Below are 23928 nucleotides of genomic sequence, written 5' to 3'. Positions count from 1 at the left end.
CCTTTGGATACATCAGAATGATCACTTATGTTTCTTCAATGTAAGTGAACTTACCCCTTCTCTTTACTGTATGGTGTACAATTACACTGGATATGCTGATTATCCAGCTATTACCTCTCAGCTTTATATCCTTCTTTTTATGTCCTTCACAATCTTCTGACTGGAACTAGGTAAACCCATTTCTCCCCTGCTGGCCGTATCCCTAAATTATGCCAATAGAAGGAGCTAAAACCCCAAAGACTGGAAGAGGAAAGAGACTTGCTCCTGTTTGCCTGTTTGCTTACTTCTCACAGTCTTCCAATCAACATTTGCTATACCTGGTCATAGCGCTTTGTTCCAGAGGCAGTTGGCTATATGTTTGGGTCTTTCTTAAATACTTATAATGAAATAAGGAAATAGAGACAGTAGTTGCCCATTTGTGAAGGTGTTTGATGAAGTAGAAAATGATCTGTTGAGAGACAGAGGAGAGGAAGAGAGGAAGTGGAAGAGAAAGAGAAAGAAAAGAGAGAGGAAGAAGAGGAAGAGAAGGAGTAGAAGGAAACCATGGGAGAGGTGAGGAGCAAAAGGCAGAGGGAAAGAAGGGAGGGGAGAGGAGAGTGTGGGGTACTGAACATAAACATTAAGAATTTAATCCAACCTAATAATACAATATTAATATGGCTTAATATACACTTTAGTGAATTTGAACACAAAATTTAGGCTTTATATTGCTAATCTCACAACAATTCCAGACTATCATTTTGGGTAAATTCAAAATGTCCTGTTTCCAAATAGCTTGAATCTACAATCCTGTTTCTTTATTGCAAAGAGATTATTAACCAACTTGGGTAACAACATGTTTATTTATGTTAATAAAGAGTTGCTATACTTCCTGGAATTAGGGACTGGGAATATACAGGGGAATCCCCAACTGCTTACTTTGTTTCTCTGATCCTGGGACTTGAACTCTGGGTCTGGACACTGTCTCTGAGCTTCTTTTGCTCAAGGCAGGCACTCTTTTGGAGTAGTTAATTGGATATAAGAGTCTTACAGAGTTTCCTGCCCAGGCTGGCTTCGAACTGTGATGCTCAGATCTCAGCCTCCTGAGTAGCTAGTATTACAGGTGTGAGCCACTGGTGTCCAGTTCCAGCTGTTTACTGTTGATTCTATGCAGAAAGTCTGGTGAACTATGATGAATTAGAATTTCAATCTGAAAGATAAGAACTCTTTTTCTCATCCTCATGGAGCAATTCACTTGTTTTTACCTAGTTTCCTTCTTGTTCTCTGATTTTTTTTGCATTATAATAAATTTATACGTTATGGTGTCATTTCAATGTATTAGGATACTGGGGCCTGAGACACCTAGGGACTTAGAGTTGCAGAACCAATCAATAAACAACCAATCAGAAAGCACAAATCTCCAAATTTGTTTCTCTAGATCAGACAAAGATTTCAAAGGATCCCCAGGGAAACAGCAAGTATTAATAATACTGTAATCAGAGGTTTACACTTTAAAAGAAACACTTTATATTACATTATCTCATAAACAAACTCAAGGTAAAACTAGGCCAGGAATTTGAGTTTAACAAAATAGAACATTTTCTCTCTATAGAGTTAATGAGTGATAAATGTTTCTAATAAAATTAACAGCTAATTTCTAGTGATTAAAATATGAACTGTTTATCTGCATATGTTACAATATCAATCAGCTTGTTTATTCCTTATGGAGTATAGAACTAGCAACGAATCCAATGTTTATGGTTCCTTAAATTCTTACATTGCACCAGACATTGTCATGTACCTAGCAGTCAGCAAGAGAAACATGAGTTTGAGGCCAACTATGGCTATGTAACTGAGACTCTATTTCCAACCAACAATAGCAACACGATTTATTATGCTCAATCCTTATCCCCCAAGTGATGGCATTAGAAGGTAGGATCATGAGGATGATGAGTCATGAGGTTGCAGCCCACAAGAATGAGATTAGGGCCCTTTATAAAAGACTTCTCTTTCTCCTTCTGTCAAATGAGTCCACAACACAAAGACAGCCTATCTATGAATGAGGAAGTGGTTCCTAAGTAATGGGCACATTGAATTCCCCCGCCTACCACTGAATTGTGATAAATGAATTGCTGTGATTTGCAGATGTCTCAACTTCTAAAATTCTAGAGAACTAGTGTTTTAAATAATGGAATGACACTGGCTGGTGTGAAGTCTAAAAGAAGCTGTGCTTTGAAGGGAAAGTTTCTCGGGCTGTGTGGGTAATGAGCCATTTTCTCCCTTGTGGGAGACAGGGACATAAATTTAAAAATTAACAGCTGGTTTAGCATAAGAAATTACCAAGAGATGTTGAAAAGAAATCTGATGATGAATTAGAAATGAGAATTAAGAGAAAGGAAGTTGGCAGAATAGCCCAAATATTGGCAGTCCAAATTAAGACATAATAAGTCTGTCTTACTATTACATAGCTTATTTAATGACACAGAAAAATAACTCTTGAAAATAGATATTTGGCTAATATAATAGTACACATCTTTGAAGAATAGGGCTTCAGTAAAATAAATACAAGCAGATCCTATAAGGTGAATGTTCTGTATGACTCTCAAGCCCTGGGCTTCAGTTTCCAGCACTAGTCAGGTGCCAGAGAAACCAAGGAACTCAACTCCAGGAGCATTAGCCATCAATAATTATGCCATCAAACATGGACCCCAAGAGAAGCCAGTGGGTTGATATCCTGTACCAATGCAAAAAGAGTGCCCATTCAGTAGCATGCATGTGTCTTTCATGAATAAGTGAGCTCAGTCTTTGCTTATCTCCATGCTTCGTGCCGATCACAGCCACATACAAAAATTCCCATCAAATTGTTAGAGTGATAGTTTCCTTCTAGAAAAGTCCAATATTGGCCTTCTTATGGAAGGACCGGTTTACAAGGAAAATTATGCTGTTAAAAAATATATGAGGGCTGGGAATGTGGCTTGGCAGTAGAGTGCTTGCCTAGCATACATGAAGCCCTGGGTTTGATTCCTCAGCAGGCAAATATATAGATATATATTATATATATATATATATATATATATATATATATATATATATATATATATATATATGTGTGTGTGTGTTTTGGGTTGTGGTAGACTCACAGGATTGCCTTTTTCATTCTGCATTTAGAGCTGGGTTGACATCAAGCAGAGCCAACAATAGCATTCACACCCAAGTTAGTGCTGTTATGTGTCTCTAACTGTCACTCATTTGTGTTGTGAAACATTCTTTCTCAATACTGGGTTGCATAAAATATTCATGAGGTAATAAAAGGAGCTGGTCCTTGGCAGTGACTTGCCACAAATGTGCTATCCCAGTTCTACACAATAGAAGAATCTTGAGCTTGTTTTTCAAAGATCACTTCAATTTAGTTATGATTCTATTACATTTTCCAAAATATTTAGCAGTTGTTGCTCTCTTTGTCCAGACTGTTGGTGCGCTGGACACTTTCACTGCTGCAGTGTATGAACATGCTGTTATTTTGCCAAACAAAACAGCAAATCCTGTTTCAAAGGAAGAAGCTTTGATCCTGATGAATAAGAACCTAGGTGTTTTGGAGAAAGCAGTCAAGATGGCATCTAAACAGGTACTCTCCTTTACATTCTGGCTGGGATATGGCACATTTACAAGTAGGCAACACTGTGGGTATTTTGGAACTCATGAGGAACTTTTTTTTTTTTTTTTACTTGAAATAGGGTGCACATATCATTGTGACACCAGAGGATGGAATCTATGGTTGGGTCTTCTTCAGCAGGGAGAATATTTTCCCCTATTTGGAATATATACCAGCCCCTGAAGTGAACTGGATTCCTTGTAGAGATCCTCGGAGGTAATATATCATTAACTTTTGACTTTTCAACAAAGAGGATATGGTACTGCAAATTGTCAATAGCAACATCATTAAACTTGGCTGGTAATTTTGCTAGTAATTTGGCTTTTTAAATGTCTCATAATGTGTGCCCATCTGGAATGTCTTGTTTGGTAAATAACTTAAGATATTGATACTTAATTGGTGGTGAGTTGCAGTTCTCTTTAATAAAATAGTATAAATAGTATGTGTATATACAATTTTTGTGTGTGTGTGTGCGTGTGTGCGCCCGTGTGTGTGCGTGTGTATGTGTGCTGGTCCTGAAGTTTGAACTCAGGGCCTGGGCACTTCTGTGCTCAAGGCTAGCACTCTATTACTTAGGCCACAGCTCCAATTCTGCCTTTTCTGGTTAATTGGAGAAAAGAGTCTCATGAAATTTACTGCCCTGTTGGCTTTGACTCATGATCCTTAAATTTTAGTTTCCTGAGTAGATAGGATTATAGGCATAAGCTACCAGCCCCATATGTATATACAATTTTTATAAGTGTTTCATTGGATTTTAACAAAGTGAGAAAGAAGTCATATGTAAGATCTGTGTTCTCAAAAATAGGTGAGCAGTTTCATTCATGTACAAGTGGTAAAAGATGAATGAGTCAGTGTTCTAAAGAGCTTCACTATCACCATGACTTACAACATAATGAGCAGGGTGGATAAAATTGTATAAGACTTGAAACAGGAAGTATTTTTCTGGATCTACTTTTTACTAACTCCTAATTGAGTAATGTATAGCTTTATAACCTAAGTTTTGACATTTCTGTTGCTTTATCTATAAAGAGCAGGAATGCTAAGATTTCTCCTCTGCTTCTTTCAGCAAGATGAGAGTGTCATATGAAGTAATACCATGGGATTTTACATTGGGATGACTTCTCCAATGTCAGCTGTTATTATAACATTTTGGGGGGGTTTGGTATTTGGGATTGAACTGATGCTTTTGCATTTTCCAGGCAAATGCTCTATCCCTTGAGCCATTATCTAGTTCTTTTTTTTTTTTTTTTTTTTTTTTGTCAGTTGTGAGCTTGAACTCAGGGCCCGGGCACTGTCCCTGAGCTCTTGTGCTCAAGGCTAGCACTCTTACTACTTTGAGACAGCGCCACTTCTGGTTTCTGGGAGATAAGAGACTCATGGACTTTCCTGCACAGGCTGGCTTTCAACCACAATCCTCAGATCTCAGGCTCCTGAGTAGTGATCAGTACAAGCATGAGACACTAGTGCCCTAGTCCTTTTTGCTTTCATTATGCTTTTCAGAGAGTATATGTGCTTTTCCCTGAGGCTGACTTCCTTCCATGATTTTCCTACTTCTGCTTCCCAAATATCTAGAATATAGGTGTATACAAATAATAAGAAAGCCCAATGAAATTATTTTAGTTGAGTTCACTCACTTTTAAAAAACAGATTGTGGGCTGGGAATATGGCCTAGTGGTAAAGTGCTTGCCTAGTATACATGAAGCCCTGGGTTCGATTCCTCAGCACCACATATGTAGAAAAAAGCCGGAATTGGCACTGTGGCTCAAGAGGTAGAGTGCTAGCCTTGAGTAAAGAGAAGCCAGGGACAGTGGTCAGGCCCTGAGTCCACGCCCCAGGACTGGCAACAAAAACAAAACAAATAAACAAAAAGATTCAATCATTAAAAAAAAATAAAAATAAAAAACAGATTGTATGTTATTCCTTAAAAGGGTCAAGCATAAAAAGTAATCTAACTTGCTCATTTTATATTAACATGCATTTGTTCAGAATTACATTTATCACCTAAAAAAGGAAAATATTTTATTAGCTTATGTTGGTTCTCCTGGAGGAGGAGGCTCATTGTTATAATTCCACAAATGTTTATAATATTTTTCAATCAACCTCACACCCAAAGAGGAAATTCTTTAACAATTTTGACTACACAGAATTAACTAGGAAGTAAAGTCCAATGCTATGAAATTTAAGATCAGCTGGGTATGTCATGCTTCACCCTGGGATTTTCCCTTTTGGACAAATGTTCTCTTAAGATTGCATGGTCTGTGTTTATAGATACCACAGCTAATGACTAAGTGTCGTACAACTAGTAATGCAAGTGAGTCAGTCTCATGTTTAGCAGACTTTTCCTAGAACTGGGAGGAATCATTATTTGCCAGAAGCTTTGAATAAAATGCAGTAGAAGGGGATGGGCTGGGAACACTGGCTTTTCTAGAGGGAACCTGATAAGTGTTAAAGTCTTAAATAAATTCTATTGAGAAGGTAAACAACAGATGAATCTTTAACATTGTTGAATTTGGCAGACACTTATTTGAATGAAAAACTTCTATGTTATAAACAGAAAAAAAATCTAGCTGGGCAAGACAGTGCCTATAAGCTCAGTAGAAGCAGAATGGTTACATAAATGATTATAAAAGGAGAAATTCAGCATTAATATCAATATAATGGCAATATTCACAAAGAAAGCCTCCGTTTCTCCTCTGGTAATGCTAATCTTTAGAATGGGCATATGTAGCCATGGCTTCATATCTGTGCATCTAAGTCTACTGTTTATGCATATTGATATATCAGACATTGCCTTTGGCTCTTTTCATGGAGAACTAATATTTTGCCAAGGAAAACATTAAACAAACTGCATGGCAAGTTTATTAGAAGGCCTTAGTAAACATGAATAGCAATGGTATTTCCCAGTTTTCCCAGAATGAAAATGAAAGATCTGTACAGTAGCTAAGTTATCTATTCCTTTTATTCAATTATCAGTTCATCAGCAATTGCAAAAAGACTGAGAGTTAATGAAGCTAGTGGAGCAAGGTGGCTTGAAGTACCCTTAGGCTACCTCAAAAAAAAAAAAATAAAACAAAGCAACAAAGCCATCGCTACATTAATTGCCTCTTCATAATTACAAAAATCCATAATAATCACTATTTATTTCTTGAGCAATTATTTGATCCCAGGAATTTACCTGGTGTATTGTGCACATTCATTATATCATTAGTGATAGTAGGTATCACTATTTGCATATTATTTATGAGACAAAGGAGTCTTAAGGCCTCATCATTGGTAGGTAGATTAAATGAAATTAAAACACAGCCATTTACACTAAGTCATTCTAACCATATGGACTCTTGAGTGTTTGAATATACAATATTACAGTGAAACGTTCAATGCCCGGTGAATCTATTTATTCTTAAACAATAGCCTAGTTACTAAACATTTGTAATCTGATTTTCTGCTGAAATTTTCTTCCTCATAATTTCTTTGGTCTTCTGTTGTTGGTGTTATTGTTTTCTATTTTCCTTCTTTTCTACTGCTGCTATTGGAGCCTGAAGTAAAGACCCCATGCTTTTACTTGGCTTGTTTGCTCACAGCTGGTGCTTGCAGTCTACCACTTGAGCCACATCTCCAGTACAACATTTTGATGGCTATTTGGAGAGAGAATTTAGAAAATTTTTCTTGTTGGGTAGGCTTTAGAATCATGAACTTCCAGATTTCAGTCTTCTGCATAGCTAGAATTACTGGTGGAGCCACCAGTGTCCATTTTCTTTTTGTCTTTATTCTGCATTGAACAGTGCATTCTTACACACAATCAATATTCCTCAAATGAGAGCCCAGCAAATATTTAAAGTCAACCGTCACCTAAACACATCCCCTTCTCATTTCTAGGATGTGATAAAATGTGGATGGATTTGGCCGTACTCTGAAAAGCAACTTCATGATTTCTTCTGTGTTTTCTTAGGATTTCTCACAAGGGCCCTATAGGACAGAGAGGTGCTGTATTGCTACTTTTGTTGTTGTTGTTTCTTTTCTTTTTTGCCAGTCCTGGGTCTTGAACTCTGGGCCTGGGTGCTGTTCCTAAGTCTCTTTTGCTCAAGGTGAGTGCTCTACCACTTGAGCCAAAGTGCCACTTCTGTCTTTTTGAGTAGTTTATTGGACATAATAATCTCATGGGTATTTCATCCAGGCTGGCTTTGAACCATCTCAGCTTTCTGAATAGCTAGGATTACAGGTGTGAGCCACCAGTACCTGGCCCATGTATTACTTTTGATGGATGAAATCTATTCCTGCTCTGTGAACAATTTACTTATTTCCATTTCCCTACACAAATCTGCATTTGTTTGTATAGAAGATGATTCACACAGGACTCACTGTTTTCTGCCACCTGGTACTTACATTTCCGATCACACCTTCAATCAGTGAATTTGTAAGATTATGACTTGGATTGCAGAAGAGATCTTTCTCATACAAAAGTCTGCAAACCACTAAGCCCCCTTCCTTGGCCTTCTTCAAAGTACTTTATAACAGAGGCAGTGTTGCTTCTCTGTTTCTTCCTGCTTTTTTTTTTTTTTTTCTGTACTCCAGTGTGGCACTGCAAATCTGGAGCCTGGTGCATTAAAAACATTGCTTTCATGAAAAACACTATGATAATATGAGTTTTGAAACTTTTTCTGGTAATTATCCGCCTAGAACTGATACGCTAGAGGCAACAAAGTACCACAAACTGATAAGTCAGAGTCACCTGAGGCAGTGTCTATTGAATTAGGTTTGGCTACACACCAGTACAGGAGAGACTCAGCTGCCTGGCCAAGGACAACTCTATCTATGTCGTGGCAAATATGGGGGACAAGAAATCATGCAACACCAGTGACCCTGAATGTCCCCCGGATGGTCATTACCAATACAACACCAATGTCGTGTTTGATTCTGAGGGTAAGCTGGTGGCCCGCTACTACAAGGTGAGAATTACTTGGGCATTACTAAACTTTATTTCCTTTTTTTGTTTGCTTGTGATATGTATATATGTTTGTTCAGTGCTGGGGAGTTGACTTATAATTACATAACATAATTGTCATGTATTCTAGTTGAATAGGATTTGATTTAGTCTTGAATAAGGATTTTGTGCTTGAATGAGTCATAAGGTAGAATATGGTAGAAAATTAAATCATGGTATTCTTTGAGAAAGAAAAGGAAATGGTCTGTTTCATCTACAATTTAATGTCAGAGTTAGTTAGCAGTTGGACTCCATTTGTTACTACTTTGCACCGAGCTATCATGTATTTTAACAGGACTTTTTTTTTATTTCAAGGGAACATGATCTCCGTGGAAACTGGCTTTTTAAAAGAGAAAGAGATATCTTTGCTTATGTAGCTAAAGGAATATTTATATTGCATATAAATATTATAGAAAGGATAGGTCTCATAGGTAATAAAATAGAAAAGATAGGGCAGGTATAGTTTGTTGCTTGGAGGGTTAAAAGATATTGGCCACCCTTCCAGCCCTCTTATCATTTGCTAACTGACTTTTCTCATGACAATTCCCCTCCTAGAAGCCACCATGGCTATAGCAACACAGAGTTCACAGTCTGTGAATAAAAATCCACAGGAAGTGTGTGTTTTTCTCTTCTATCCTGCAGAGGCATTTTCCCTCTTTTTTTCTAGTTAGCCATCCAACTCAGAATTCAGGGTAGATGAGGTGCATGGGGAGCAAGCAATGTATTAAACAGTAGGGGTGCAAAACCATTTGGTGTAAACCGACTGAACAACTCATAGGGGGAGAGGGGAAGGGGGAGGGGGAGGAGGGAATGAGGGAGGAGGTAACAAACAGTACAAGAAATGTACCCAAGGCCTAACGTATGAAACTGTAACCTCTCTGTACATCACTTTTACAATAAATAAGAAAAAAAGAAAGAAAGATCATGGTGAAGAAAAAAGCCACAAAACAGTAGGGGTGCCAAAGAGCTGATGCCTGACGCCACCTGTGCACACATTGGACCAAACAAAAACCAATATCAAAGGTGTGTTGTACTCTAATCCTGTTAGGTAATAAGTGACTCATTTTTTCAGCGCTAACTGTGGGAGTGTTGTACTTAACAGCCATCAGGAAGACACTGAAGGTCAAGAGACCAGCTCATGTTTATGGTCAGCTTAACATAGTATCTATTGAGAGGTTTGTCTACACCAGTGTAGAAGAACCATAGCTGCCTGGTCAAGGATAAGTCTAAGCTGTGGCAAATATGGAGGGAGAGAAGTCATGCCAATGATCTTCAGCACCTCCCCGATGGCTGTGACTATACAATACTGCATTTAATGATCACATGCCAGACTTAAGTCTGGGAGTGCTGTTCACACTCAAAGAACATAGTGGAAATAACCTGTAACTTGTAAGACTCATGCTTTTATCCTGTGATTTTAAGGTAGAAATACTCCATTGTAGATACTATTTGTAGATAGAATCTCACTCATTGAGGAAAAGGAAAAGTTTTGATTAATATTATAAGAAAATTCATAGTTGTCCATGATTTGTGCAAATCTATGCATAAAACTTTTATGCACATCAACATACATAGGAAGAAATACCTCTTTTTAACAAAATTATTATAAAGATGATGTACAGAGGTGTTACAGTTACATAAGTCAGGTAATGAGTACATTTCTTTTTGAATAGGGTCATCCCTTTCCTCATTTTCTCCGAGTTTTTCCTCTTCTGACTTCCCTCTCCTCCATGTTGTATAGTTCATTTCCAACAGTGTCTAGGGAGTATCACTGCTGAATTGGTTCACCCTTTGTCCCACTGTTTCTGTGCTTCCCCTTCCCTTTCCCAAATCAGATAAACTTATATACATGACAAAGGGAACAGAAATCAAAAACAGTCACAAAGGGGAATAAAAGTAGGAAAATAAAGAATAATTGCAAACAGTACAATTCAAAGCCCTTCCATTTCTGGAGTTCATTTCAATAAGCCTTGTTTTATGTGATCATATGTACATAGCTACTGAGCCTTTGTGAGAGGAGGAAATATCTTATGGGTTTTGATCATATCTACTGGCAACTTGATCTTTTACTAATTTTCTTCTTTGCTTTTTGTTAACAGTACAATCTTTTTGCACCAGAAATTCAATTTGATTTCCCTAAGGATTCAGAATTTGTGACTTTTGACACTCCTTTTGGGAAGTTTGGCATCTTCACTTGCTTTGACATTTTTTCTTATGACCCAGCTGTGGTGGTGGTGAATGACTATCACGTTGACAGCATTCTTTACCCCACTGCTTGGTACAACACACTGCCCCTCCTCTCAGCCGTCCCCTTCCATTCAGCGTGGGCCAGAGCCATGAGAGTTAACGTGCTTGCTGCAAATACTCACCACACCAGGATGCACATGACAGGTAACTCAGGCTTGTCTAGCAGTGATGGGCTTGGGAAGACTAGTGGTTTCCAAGGTTTGACTTTCTTTAAAGATGAAGTTATTAACTCCAGTATCATGAAAGTCATAATAGCATGAATTTCTACCTAAGGAGCTTTACTCTTGAGAGTAAAAGAAGCGAGCATTGTGTCAACTTTACATGGGGGAAAATTGAAGTTAGGGAAAAATCAAATTATGTAAGAATGAAAAAGAATAAAAAGGTATGGGCTACACAGAGAGTTCATGGCCAATCTTGGCTGTGAAAGAAACTTTCTCTCAGGCGAAACAAAGCAAAAAAATTGAAGCCAAGATATAAGGAATGTCACAGCTAACATCTATTAGTTGTGCTGTAATGTCTAGTTGTTGAGATAAAATTACTTTTCATTTTTCATTGAATCAAATGAAGAATCCCAAACACAAAGAAATTCATCATTCAATTAACATAAACGTATTCTTCATATTTGTAAAATTCTCTAATTTCTTGTTAAATTAGAATGGAATAAATTAGATTCAAATAAATTGGATTGGCTTAAATGGAATCTTAAATCAAGAAAAAGATCTGTTGAATCATAATTTTAGTGTCAGTAGCATCAGTAGTATTTACAGAGAGCACACAGTTAAATTGGAACTTAGGGGCAGCTAAAGTGGTAATCCACTGTTCAAAACCCTAGAATTGAAAAGAAAATGGAACTTAATCCAATATAACAATGATTTGCTTACTATCCTGAAACTTTGTATTTTTAATGTCTTTTTTTTGTACCTGTCCTGTAGCTTGAACTCAGAGCCTGACACTGTCCTTGAGCGTTTGTGCTCAAGGCTCGTACTGTACAATTAGAACCACAGCTCACTTCCAGGGTGCGTGTGTGTGTGTGTGTGTGTGTGTGTGTGTGTGTGTGTGTGTGTGTGTGTGTGTGTGTGATATTAATTGGAGATAAGAATCTCATGGACTTTTATACCTGGGATGACTTTGAACTATGATCCTTAGTTCTCAGCCTCCTGCGTAGCTAGGATTACTGTACAGGCATGAGCTACTGACACCTGGCATATCTTTATATTTAATCTCATGTGGAAATATTCCATTAGATAGTCCCCATAAAAAATAAAAACTAATATTTGCATTGATTTATCTGGGCCACAGGGAGTGGAATCTACAGTCCAGAAGCTGTCAAAGTGTATCACTATGACATGGAGACAGAGAGTGGTCAGCTGCTCCTGTCAGAATTAAAGTCTCGGCCTCGCAGTGAGCCCAGCTACCCTGTGGCAGTGGATTGGAGCGCATATGCTAGACAAGTCCAACCTTTCTTATCTGAGCAGGCGGATTTTCAAGGGATGATTTATTTTGATGAATTCACCTTCACGGAGCTTAAAGGAGACACAGGAAATTACACAGTGTGCCAGAAGGATCTGTGTTGTCACTTAACTTACAAGATGACTGAAAAGCGAGCAGATGAGATCTATGTACTTGGTGCATTTGATGGGCTTCATGTTGTAGAAGGCCAATATTACTTACAGGTACAAGTGGTTGGGTCTGTTAGAATGGCCTCATTGTTAGTTTCATTTAGGTCAGCATTGTCTTTTTTGAGATTGTGTCCTTAAATAATTGTGCTGAATTCAGTCAATTGGTAGAAGGTTGCATTTTTCCCCCAAGTTTCTTTTTAACCCTAAATCACTTTATTCATTCAGTTTTAGAAAGGACGGAATATTTTTTCTTCACTGCAAGGTAAAAATATAAGGCAGATTGACTAGCTCCCAGCCATCCAAGTTCAAGTTTAAATAACTGCAATTCCTGAACATTTTCTTGTTCCCCCAGGTTCTTTTATTATGGGGGAGGGGTGGAGTGAGGGGTTTTAACATTTGGTTCAGTGTAGTCATGAGGATGTGTGAATAATTTAAAAAGAGACATTTAATTGAAAGAAATAATCCATCATAAAATTTTAATCTATACTATTTGTCTTCATTTTTTAAAAAATGATAATCCTGACCCACTAACTTGGAGATAAGATTCCTTAATAAGTTGTGACTTGAGTTGTTGTTTTTTCTTTTTTAAAGAAACAACACTTGGAAGCAGGTTCAATAGTCCTCTACTCTTTGAAATTGTGTTATTTAGGTAAGAAATACATCAAGTGTTCAGATTATTTCACCATTCTGTTTCTACCTAGATATGCACATTTCTGAAATGTCAAACCACTGATCTGAGAACTTGTGGGGAGCCTGTGGGGTCAGCTTTTACTAAGTTTGGAGAATTCTCCCTCAGTGGCACATTTGGAACAAGTTATGTTTTCCCACAGATTGTCCTAAGTGGGAGTCAGCTTGCCTCTGAAAGACATTATGAGGTAGGAGGTTTTCAAGATGATAAATATCTTTGAGTAGAGGGGATAGACTAACAAAATAAAAATCTTTAAAATAATGGGATAGCTTCCAAATACTACTTTTGGCATCTTATGAGAGACATATGGAATGTGGAAACTATAAGACATAATACAACTTCTGGTTTTAGATTTTGGTAGGCTGTGACAGAAAAGTTGGGGTTTATTTTTCTATGAAAGAGTGATGTTGGGTTCCAAGACAACAGTGAAATCAGAGAAAGTAAAATTTCAACAGTGATGTTCATAATGGCAAAGAATATCCTGTTCCTTTGCATGGTGTAGAAGGTTCAAGTGAAGTAATGCATCTACAACTTATTTCATGTGTGTGTTATTTTGAGGAATCATTATGGTTATAGCCATACTTTCTATAGCTAGACATTCCTCTACTAATAGGCCTCTAATATAGATGTGGGTCCTTTTGACACAAAATCCTGTGTGCTTCTCACATTGATTCTACATGGTTTTAGAAGTGATGCTCTAGACAAGATTTCTGGGCTGAAAACCAAGCTCTGCCTTGGAGTTTACCCTTTGCTTTCTTTCCTTAGGTTTCAAGAGATGGACGTCTGAGGAGCCGAAGTGGAGCATCTTTGCCTGTCTTAGTTATGGCCCTGTATGGAAGGGTGTTTGAGAAGGACCCTCCACGTTTAGGGCAGGGACCTGGGAAACCAAAATGAATGAGGGCAGGCAGGCAGAAAGGGGAAAATATACCAAATGTAACCAGAGATCGGTGCAGCACTATATCCAGACATGTTTTCCTAGTCATCCTTGTCAGCCATTATCCTAAAATAATGGTGGACCCAGTTGCACTACATCTTGGTACAGCAGCCAATAGCTCTCTCCTCAAGGATTTCATAAGGTTATTCAGAGGCCTCATCTACATCTCATTACAGATGCAGTTTCATTCATCCATGTCCCTTCCAAAGCCTTGCCTTGGCTCTGAAGTCATCTCATTTAATATCCACTTCCTTTCCCATAATTCTTGGACATGTTCTTCTATACTTTTCACAACTGTGTTCATGTCCTGAGCATAATCATTAAACCCTACTCATGAAAGAATCTAACGCAAGCAGCTTGAGGCTGGCTGGGTTGCCCATTCTTATCCTATGTGAAAAGTGTGTTTTGGGTTTTGCACTGGTACTTGATGTATTTGGTCAAGCTCTCAGGTTGGGGATATACTTTCCCTTTGACTTTAATAAAACTTATTCTGTTTAAAACTCCTGTGTGCTCACCCCCAAATACTTTCTTTGGTGAGACTGAGAGCCTGCCTTTCATTTCTGGTGCCACCTTTATCAGGATTTGTCAGTATTTGACAAATAGTGTAAGATAAATAGATAAATAGACAAATAATGTAAGATTGACAGACAGATAAATAGATAGAGATTCTTTAGCATCTACCTAGAAGATACTGGTCTAATTTTCTGAACAACAAATAAACTTAAGAAGGTTAAAAAGCCAATACATATGCCATGTTTTATGGTTCAAAAGTGGTTTGTCATCTCTAAAAGTAACATTGATAATTTAATATGATTGTGATATATCAATGGGATAAAAATGTAATTTGGAAAGGAAGCCTTTGGGAGGTGATGAGGATTAGGTAAGGTCATCAAGATGGAACACCCAGAGTCTAATATTGGTGAATATTTTTAAGAAGAGGGAGAGAGGGGGCTGGGGATATAGCCTAGTGGCAAGAGTGCCTGCCTCGGATACACGAGGCCCTAGGTTCGATTCCCCAGCACCACATATACAGAAAACGGCCAGAAGCGGCGCTGTGGCTCAAGTGGCAGAGTGCTAGCCTTGAGCGGGAAGAAGCCAGGGACAGTGCTCAGGCCCTGAGTCCACGGCCCAGGATTGGCCAAAAAAAAAAAAAAAAAAAAAAAAGAAGAGGGAGAGAGACCAGAACACATATGTTCTTTCTTTCTATTTCTCCCTTCCCTTTCCTCTTTTCCCCTCCCCCCATTAGTCATTCCCCCATTCTCCTCCTCCTCCTCTTTCTCTCTCTTTCACACACACACACACACGCTTACACACACATTGCGCGTACACACACGCACACATCATGAGTTATCCTACACTCTGCAAACAACAAGATCATCACCGAAGGCCATTGGCCTGGTCTAGACCCATGAGCCATAAATCCCTTTTCTTTTCAATTTACTCAGGCTATGCTGTTCTGTCATTAGCAACAGAAGACAGGCTTAAGTATGTGTACATATCTGTTATAGTATGAACCCTTTTTTTTGGAAGGACACTGGGGTTTGAACTCAGGGCCTCACACCTGTTAAGCTACAGCTATACTACTCAAAACCATGTCTCTAGGCCTGTTTTTTGCTAGTTATTCTTGAGACAGGATCTCTAACTTTTCTCAAATCTGGATTCATTCACTTTCATCCTTCCAGATAACCAGGACTATAGACAGGTATGAGCCACTGGTGCCCAGCTACAAAAACCCATTCATGTGTGTTGTACTTACCTTCCATGTATGTATGAAGATATAGATAGATAGATAGATAGATAGATAGATAGATAGATAGATAGATGTATAGATATAGATATATTTATATCTATCTCTCTATATATGCTTCAATACACACACACACACACACACACACACACACACACACACACAGAAACACATACATGCCCAAATAGCTGGCTAAACACTGGGTATGTCTGTGAGGTCATTTATGGAAGAGAGCAGTATCAGAATTGGACTAAGTAATGCAGAGAATCCTCCCACTCACGGTGGGTGTGTATCATCTAGTCCCATAAAGGCCTGAATAGAACAAAAAAGCAGATTGAGGCTGAATTCATTTTATACGTGTTTGACCTAAGACATATATTATCTGCCTTCTGATATTTAGACCCTGAGATTTGGAGACCCTTAGCTCTATTAGTTCACTCCCTAGAAGTCAGGCTTTCAAATCACACCAATTGTTTCTTCTTCTCTCTGGCTTGGAGATATCAGTCATAGGAATTCTGAGCCTCCATAATGATATTAATCAGCATATTATAGTATATACCTACCTACCTGCCTGCTTATCTACCTACATATCTCCTACCTATATCTACCTACCTGTATTTCATTAGTTCTGTTGCTCTGGTGAATTCTGACAAATATTCTTCTATTCAAATATTCTATTCTTTGAATAGATAGAAGTTATTTGATCCAGATCACACAAGAATTAAACAAGGAAGCCTTCCAAATAATTATGAACAACTTTGTGGCAACTAAGATAATGTCATTATCTTTTTTTTTCTTCTTTTTAAAAATTATTCTTATATAGGCATACTCATTAGGGGACATGTCTCATCACTTTCAATATAAATGGTCAAATTACCACTCTGAAATACTATTGTGCTTAGCCTAAATATATAACCTTCCTGTAATATTGTGAAGTATTCTGCTAAATATAAATAGTCTTGATTTAGTGCTAAGGGCAGAACATGGTTCCTGCAGTGTGAATGGCAGAAGTGGAGTTCCTCACATAAATTTGTCCATTGGGTCTCCATGAAAGTTTGCCCAAGAGAGTTACCCATGATGGGAAATTAATTTGAAATATTTATACTGGTAGGACTTGACAAACTTTGGTCCAACTATAAATATCTAAACTAAATTAAAACTCAGCATCTTTGTGTTACTGAATCATAAAATTCAACAAAATAATTATTGATATGTGACAACACAACTCATCCATAGGAAGGTACATATTCTGTTTCTTTATCCTCACTTTGAAACTATAAAACATCTAGATGTTTAAATATTTTTTTCATTGAGTGTCCCAATATAGCCAGCTTCCTAATATCATCATTGGAGAGCCCTTCAAAATATGCATAGTTTTCTAGAAAATTTTATCTCGAGGAATCAATTAAGTGAACACAGTACTATCTTATGAATTCTTTGTGTGTGTGTGTGTGTGTGTGTGTGTGTGTGTGTGTGTGTGTATGTGTGTGTGGTGTGCATGCTCACTGGTACTGATGCTTGAACTCAAGACCTGGACACTGTGCTTTGGCTTTTTCCACACAAGGCTGGTGCTCTTGAACTCCACTTACTTGATCCCCAGCTCCACTTCTGGCTTTTTGGTAATTAACTAGAGGGAGATAAGTCTCACGGACTTTCCTGCTCTGGATGGCTATGAACTGCCATCTTCAGATGTCAGCTTCCTGAGCAGCTAGGCGTGAAGGTTTAAAAAATAAAACCACCAAGCTACCAGGGCTGCATAAAACCAGGGACAATGGACTCCACAAGAATATGAAGTTGAAGATGTGGGCAGCATGAGGAGCACTTTAAAGACTCTTCAACGCTCTCATCATGACAGGCTTACAATCAATTTGGCTTTGAGCTAACTAATGGCCTAGAACCTGTCTCTCTTGACTTTGCTAACACTTGATCTGGTATATGATGAACTGAATATCTGATTCACAAATTGAAGGGATACTTCTTGTAAAAAAAAAAAAAAGGTGTTTTGCAAAGGGGTTACAGCTACATAAGCCTCATAATGAATACATTTGCTTTTGGAGCACCTCACCCCTTCCCTCACTCTTTCCCAGCTTTTCCCTCTCATCCCCACAGGGAGGTGGTAGAGTTCATTTTCAACATAGTGTCTAGTGAGTACCACTGTTGCAATTATTCACTCTTTGTCCCATCACTTCTGTGCCACCCCTTGCCCACACAAAGACAGACGAAGGAACAAACAAGACAAAATGAAAACAGAAGCAAAGAAAATAAAACTCTCCTGTTTCCATTTCTTGGAGTTCATTTCCATAAATATTATTTAATATGGTCAGATGCATATCGTCATTGCACCCTTGTGCTCCTCCCCTAAGAATAAACTCCTTTGCCATTATCTTTTATCATAATCATTCTCCTTGGGTGTTATGGTCTATTTGAAATTAGATACATGGAATAAAACTAATAAATAAATTTTCCCCAACATGATATATCTTTTTTCCTTCTTGATGCAGTCTCTCTTAATGTATTCCCAATTATGGTTAAGCCCTCATGCTCAGGAATTTGTTCTTGCTTGTGCTAGGATATAAACTTCCTTAGAAAGGGCCACCCTGTTACCTTTCCCCTAGCAAACTTTGGCCCATTTTCCCTCCCCATTATCCTGATTGGTCATTGATTAACTCTGGAAAGAAGACTGAACTGAACTGAGACTTGTGAGGGCTGCTGAAATCACTGACATAATAGCCATCTTTTTTTTTTTTTGCTGGCTTTTTTGGACTCAGAGCCTGGGCATTATCCCAGAGCCTCTCTGTGCTCAAGGCTAGTGCTCTACCCCACTTCTGGGTTTTTCTGAGTGGTTTGTTGGAGGTAAGAGTCTCAGGAACTTTTCTTCCTGGGCTGGCTTTGAACCATGATCTTCAGATCTCAGGGTCTTGAATAGCTAGGATTATAGGTGTGAGCCACCAGTGCCTGCATAGCCATCTTTTCTTCCCACAAAATCTATGACGACTATATTCCTAACTGTATTTCCTGGTGCTTATTCCCATCCAATATAATTTAATTCACTACTAGGAAGTGACAAACACTCTGGGCAGAAGAATATTTTTTTGGTGTCGCTACTTTCTGCAGGAACTGTCATCTCAGATCTTAGGATGGTAAGAGACTAGGACCAGAATTCTCCTGACCTTGAGGAGATAGGAGGCAGCAACTCATGAGAAACAGAAATAAAGGGAACTTAAGATGGAAAATGGGAGCACAACATCTCTAAGAGAGAAAATTGTAATTAACCTTTTTCTTCTATCAATATGGCCCTCTAAAGTCATAGGATGCCTCAAATGAGCTTTATTTTTGAGTACTCTACACACCTAAGGGTTAATGATAGGCTTAATTCCAGCCTCTGGTGAGTCAACAAATGGTCCTACAGCAGTAGATCTTGAACTTACCTACCCAGCCCCAATATATCATGTTCTAGAGGTCAAATGTAATTCAGTAAATAGCCCCAAACCTTGAGAAAGTGCCTCTGCTAGTGGGCTGGTCCTGAAGAAGGAAGAGATTTAATACAACTTATGTTGAGATTAAAAAAAAATCAGTACCAACCTAGAGATGAGTAGGCTTCTGTTACTGAAAGTGTATTCCTTTCCTACTGTACTTTCCTACCACTTTCATATTTGAGTGTTGTTTCAATTCTCCTCTTGAAAGGACCATGCAAGGAAGCAAGGACTTTTTGATAATAGGGCATCTTCCCTCTTTCTGGCCTTATGTGGCTTCTAGACTTCTTCCTTCTCTTCTAGACAGGTGTCGCAAGGTCGTGATGCAGGCCTGGCAGCCCCAGCTTCCTCCTCAGCCCCCACTACAATCTTATCTAGGTAGACTTCTGCCCTGTTTCTATTATAGGAAATGTCAAGATCAGATCTCGATATTATTTCTTAGTACTTGATCTTTATGACAGAACAACCAAACTGACCTCTGGAACTTGTTTTGCCCTTTATCTTTTAATACCTATACTTTTTCTTTTCTTAGATCTCTGGCCTTTCCTCAATCCTTTCATCACATGATTTCAACTATACTTCTGACACTTCAGAGAATAGTACACCAATTGTATGCATTTTTTTCATGAGAGCCAATTCAAGGTACTAAATAAAAACCTGTAAGAGGTTACTGTTTTGAGTCAAAGTTATGCACTGGGCCCAAAGAAACCTAGCTAAAATAACAAAACAAAACAAAACAACAACAACAAAACACAGAATCACTGCAATCAAGCTCCAAGGCACCAAGCAGAAACATTATTTATCAGACCCTCGGGAAACATAATGCCCTAAACAGACTGGTTTTCTTGGTATGATAATGCAACTCCCTCTGCTTTAAGCCTAATGCAAAGAAGTAACCTGAAATAACTGGGAATTAAGTAGTTATTCTATTAAGGATAACATTGGTGGGACCAATCCACTTTTTGTTCAGATGTTTGACCAGATAAAGAAGGCTAATTTTTAAGTTGATAGTTTTGTATGATCCCAATGATGTTATAAATATTTTGGGTAGAAAAAGAATGCTCCTCATCCTGATATAAAAACAATTATTATTGTTGTTGTGTTATGTGTGTGGGGGTAGTGGGGCTTGAACTGATGGCCTTGTGCTCACACTAAAGTTTTTCTTTCACACAAGTTTCCAAAACTTGGGGATATGACATTGCCCCTGTGCTAGTCCTGGGAAAGAATTTAATGTTCCAAGCCCCTACACTTCAATAAAACTTTGTTCTCCTGTAATACTTATCATTCTCACCAGAGGGATGACCTGCTTTCAGTCTATTGAAAATGTATTCCTTTCCTAATAAAGAGTTTCAATTCAACATGTCAGTTTATGAGCACAGTTCATCTTGACAGATGTCACTCCTTCCATTGCTCTTCATCTCTCCCAACCCCATCTATCTCCTGAAGTTATTTGATTCCATTTTCACATATGTAACTTGAATAATCTTATTTTACTTTTATTATTGTATTATCTAAAAGTAGATGGATAAAGGAGTTTCAATCCAACATGTCAGCCTATGAGTGCAATTCATCTTGATCCTTTTCACCCATTTCATCATTCATCCCCTCTCTCCTAACCCTACCCATTCCTCAGTTTATCTGTCTCATTAGGAACTTTTTTAAAAACATATTTACATTGAATATTATGACTGCATTCCTTCACCATTCCCCTCTCCATTCATCTGCTCCCTCTCCATGACCTCTTGTGCTCCTGATAACACATGTTCCAGCTTTCTTGTATTCATTTTGTTAAACTGTAAGTAAATTAGTTGTTCAAAGGAGTTACACCATTGCTACCCTCCCTGTGTATACCATACTTTAGCCAAGTTGTTTGATAATATTGACACATGACTCTCAATGTTTTCACATATGTTTATAATTTAGATTTAACTCTCCTATCAATTATACTGTGGTGAAGTCTTGTTGAATCCTTCACTGACTGCACTCAAGGACAGAGGTTGATTAGCTGCCCAGACTTTCTGGCAGCAGTTTTTTATTGAAAACCTTTATACTTTTTGAGTGTATCTTGTCAGTACAGCAACTCCTAATCCCTAGATGATGGTTTGGGGTAGGGAATGTAAATGAGATCTTCCCAAATCTAGGTAATTTTCAGGACTTCCTTTTGCCAGGGAGTCAAGCCTTTGATTCTTTTTGTCTCTATGCAGTCGGAAAGATATCCCAGCTCTTTACACTTTTGAGGAAGGCAGATAAATACAATTTGTCTATGTCTCCTTTTCTTATAACTTGATATCTAAAAAGATGCATTGTAGGAAAAGAGCATAACCACTTTTCTCTCACTTATTTCCTGGTTTTAATTTCTGAACTGATATTTGTTTATAATAACAATTTCCCTGTGTCCTCATCTAGCTATCCTATGGTAATATGGTGAGGATAAGGGAAGTGCTCTCTAGTCCCATGATTCAGTCTTAGTCTTTTATTGAACCTGTACCCTGTCTTTAGGGTTCACAGGTGCGTCTACCTATTTTTGTTTTGTCAGAAGGAGGTCCAGGTAAAGGGGACTAGAGCTAGGGTTTTATCCTTCCCCTGGTCAAAGTTGAAGTTTTTCTTTTTCCAGGTAGTTTGATAAGCTCTAATAAAAATACATTACCTTGAGTATAGGTTTTTGTTAAAGAAATCAGAAAAGAATGCTCTGAATCACTGTGAAAACTAAGGAAAAGTGTAGTGCCCCTCTCCCCCAGCTCCTAAAAACAACACAGCTTGTAAAATTTCACTGTGTTAGACTTTACTCTTAGCTTCTATAACTCCATTTTGGTGACTCCATGCTAGAGGGCTGACTAGTTCCTTGTAGTTTGGCATTTAAAAATATATGTAGCCCTTGCTCTTCTCTGTATCTAGGTAGCAACCATAGTAGTAGATACAGAAATGCCATGGCAACTGTCAGGTTGGTTCACTTATGATTGAGAACTGGATTGTTTTAGCCAGCTCATGCTTGCTCAGTTGATATTAGGGGAACATGGTAACAATTGTTAAAATAAAGTTGATATTAGGTCAGCCTGACCACAAAATTCTGCTTCTGTAAACGGCTTGCTTAACCCATTTGTGACTGGCTCTGACCCCCTGCGTCTGTGTTAAGTGACCACCTGCTGTAAAATGTATAGCTTGTACCTTTAAAAACCCAGCTCTGCTGTGGCTCATTGCTGTTCTTTACCATTCCCATGGTGGACAGAAGACGCTATGCACAGCTAAATAAAGACATCTAGCCTGATTGAGTACTGGTGACTTTCTTGTCATGGGTGCAGGTCTTGGGTGGCGAGAATACTACACTATTTCAAAACCTCATTTACTCTGAGAACCTAGGAGGTAGGGAACTGGCAGGCCTGGAGGTAAACTATGAGGAATTTCCTCATCTCCAGCATGGAGATTTAGCCATTAAGAGTTAAGATTATTGTGCCAGTGTCTACACCTATAATCTTTGCTATTCAGGAGGCTGAGATCTGAAGACGGTGGTTCAAAGCTACACTCTGAGCTCCCAGCAAGATTCACCAACCATTGATCCATGGTCCTAGCAGATTCCAACTTTGAACTCTGCTTGAACCTATCATAAACTTTTGTTCTCTGTATTTTTCTTTTTCTCCCCTTTGGTGGGTTTGTTTGTCCTGAACCTCCATTTTCCAATACATTAAGATAAGTCATTGATGTTCAGTTGTTCAACTTTTTTCTTGGATTGGGGTAAGAAGACTGTCAAGCTTTTCTCAGATTGGGCAGAGGATGCAGTGGGAAATTGTTATTTTACATTCTTAACCTAAGAAGGTCAAAGAAGTTATTTTTTAACCTCTTGGCAACTCATTCCAGCTTTAACTTCTAGCTCAGAAATTCCTTTTACAAACTGTTACGTAAAAACTACATTTCTTTGCGAGGTATGTAGTTTCCCAATCCATCTGGGTGGAGAAATACCACAGAGGCTAACAAGTCAGGTAGCACAGATGGATGACTCAGGAGTTCTGCAGCTCCAGTCATCATACAAAAACAGTAATAATAATTTCAGAATTGTAAAGCTATTCCTCAAGGTAGGACATACTTGGAAGGGCTTGTTTATAAGATCTAATAAACATACAATCACACAAGTGTAGTGTGGATTCTAAATCCAATGACTGAGGTCCCTGTCAAAAGGAAGTATTGAACATAAACATGCAAAGAGCATGTTTATGAAGAGACTCAAGGATATCTTTTCTCTATAAGGCTATGGGAGAGTTCTGGAATGCTTCTGTTACTCATATTCCTGAAAGGGAGCCAACTTTGCCTGCATCTTCTATTACTATTTCTAACCTCAGAATGATGAGACAATAAATCATGCTGTTTACCCAGCCTATTTTGTGGTACTTTATAAAGCAGTCCTAGAGAATGAATACACATGCATTTCTGGGTTTGCGTCTCCCAAATCCTTGCAAGAAGAGAGGGTCTTTTGTTGTCTGAGAAGCGTGAGTATGAAGACACACCAGTTTTTTCAAAGTCGCCTTTGTGATTTATTTTTCAGATACTACATTCTGGGAACCATGTGACCTATTTTCCTTCTATAAATAGCAAGGTGAGCTGTGCTTTTTCAGCAGT

General features: G+C 38.3%; 1 protein-coding gene across 3 annotated transcripts; it reads left to right on the top strand.

The window, feature by feature from the left end:
* Window positions 1-14597, top strand: LOC125357732 (vascular non-inflammatory molecule 3-like). 3 transcript variants are annotated; one of them, XM_048354667.1, is made up of 8 exons: window positions 1-40; window positions 3446-3604; window positions 3714-3847; window positions 8385-8577; window positions 10712-11003; window positions 12159-12532; window positions 13180-13353; window positions 13932-14597. In XM_048354667.1, the coding sequence occupies exons 2-8, from the start codon at window positions 3551-3553 to the stop codon at window positions 14058-14060; spliced, it is 1350 nt and encodes a 449-aa protein (XP_048210624.1). In that variant the 5' UTR covers window positions 1-40; window positions 3446-3550; the 3' UTR covers window positions 14061-14597. The 3 variants fall into 3 exon arrangements, with proteins under 3 accessions (XP_048210624.1, XP_048210622.1, XP_048210623.1); XM_048354665.1 differs by lacking the exon at window positions 1-40 and having other exon boundaries at window positions 3337-3604; XM_048354666.1 differs by lacking the exons at window positions 1-40; window positions 3714-3847 and having other exon boundaries at window positions 3520-3604.
* The last annotated feature ends 9331 nt before the right edge of the window (window positions 14598-23928 follow it).

The sequence above is a fragment of the Perognathus longimembris genome, chromosome 9 (genome assembly GCF_023159225.1).
Source record: "Perognathus longimembris pacificus isolate PPM17 chromosome 9, ASM2315922v1, whole genome shotgun sequence".
NCBI lineage: Eukaryota > Metazoa > Chordata > Mammalia > Rodentia > Heteromyidae > Perognathus > Perognathus longimembris.
Note: the sequence above shows the minus strand (reverse complement) of the source record. Positions and strands in the feature narration are given on the sequence as shown.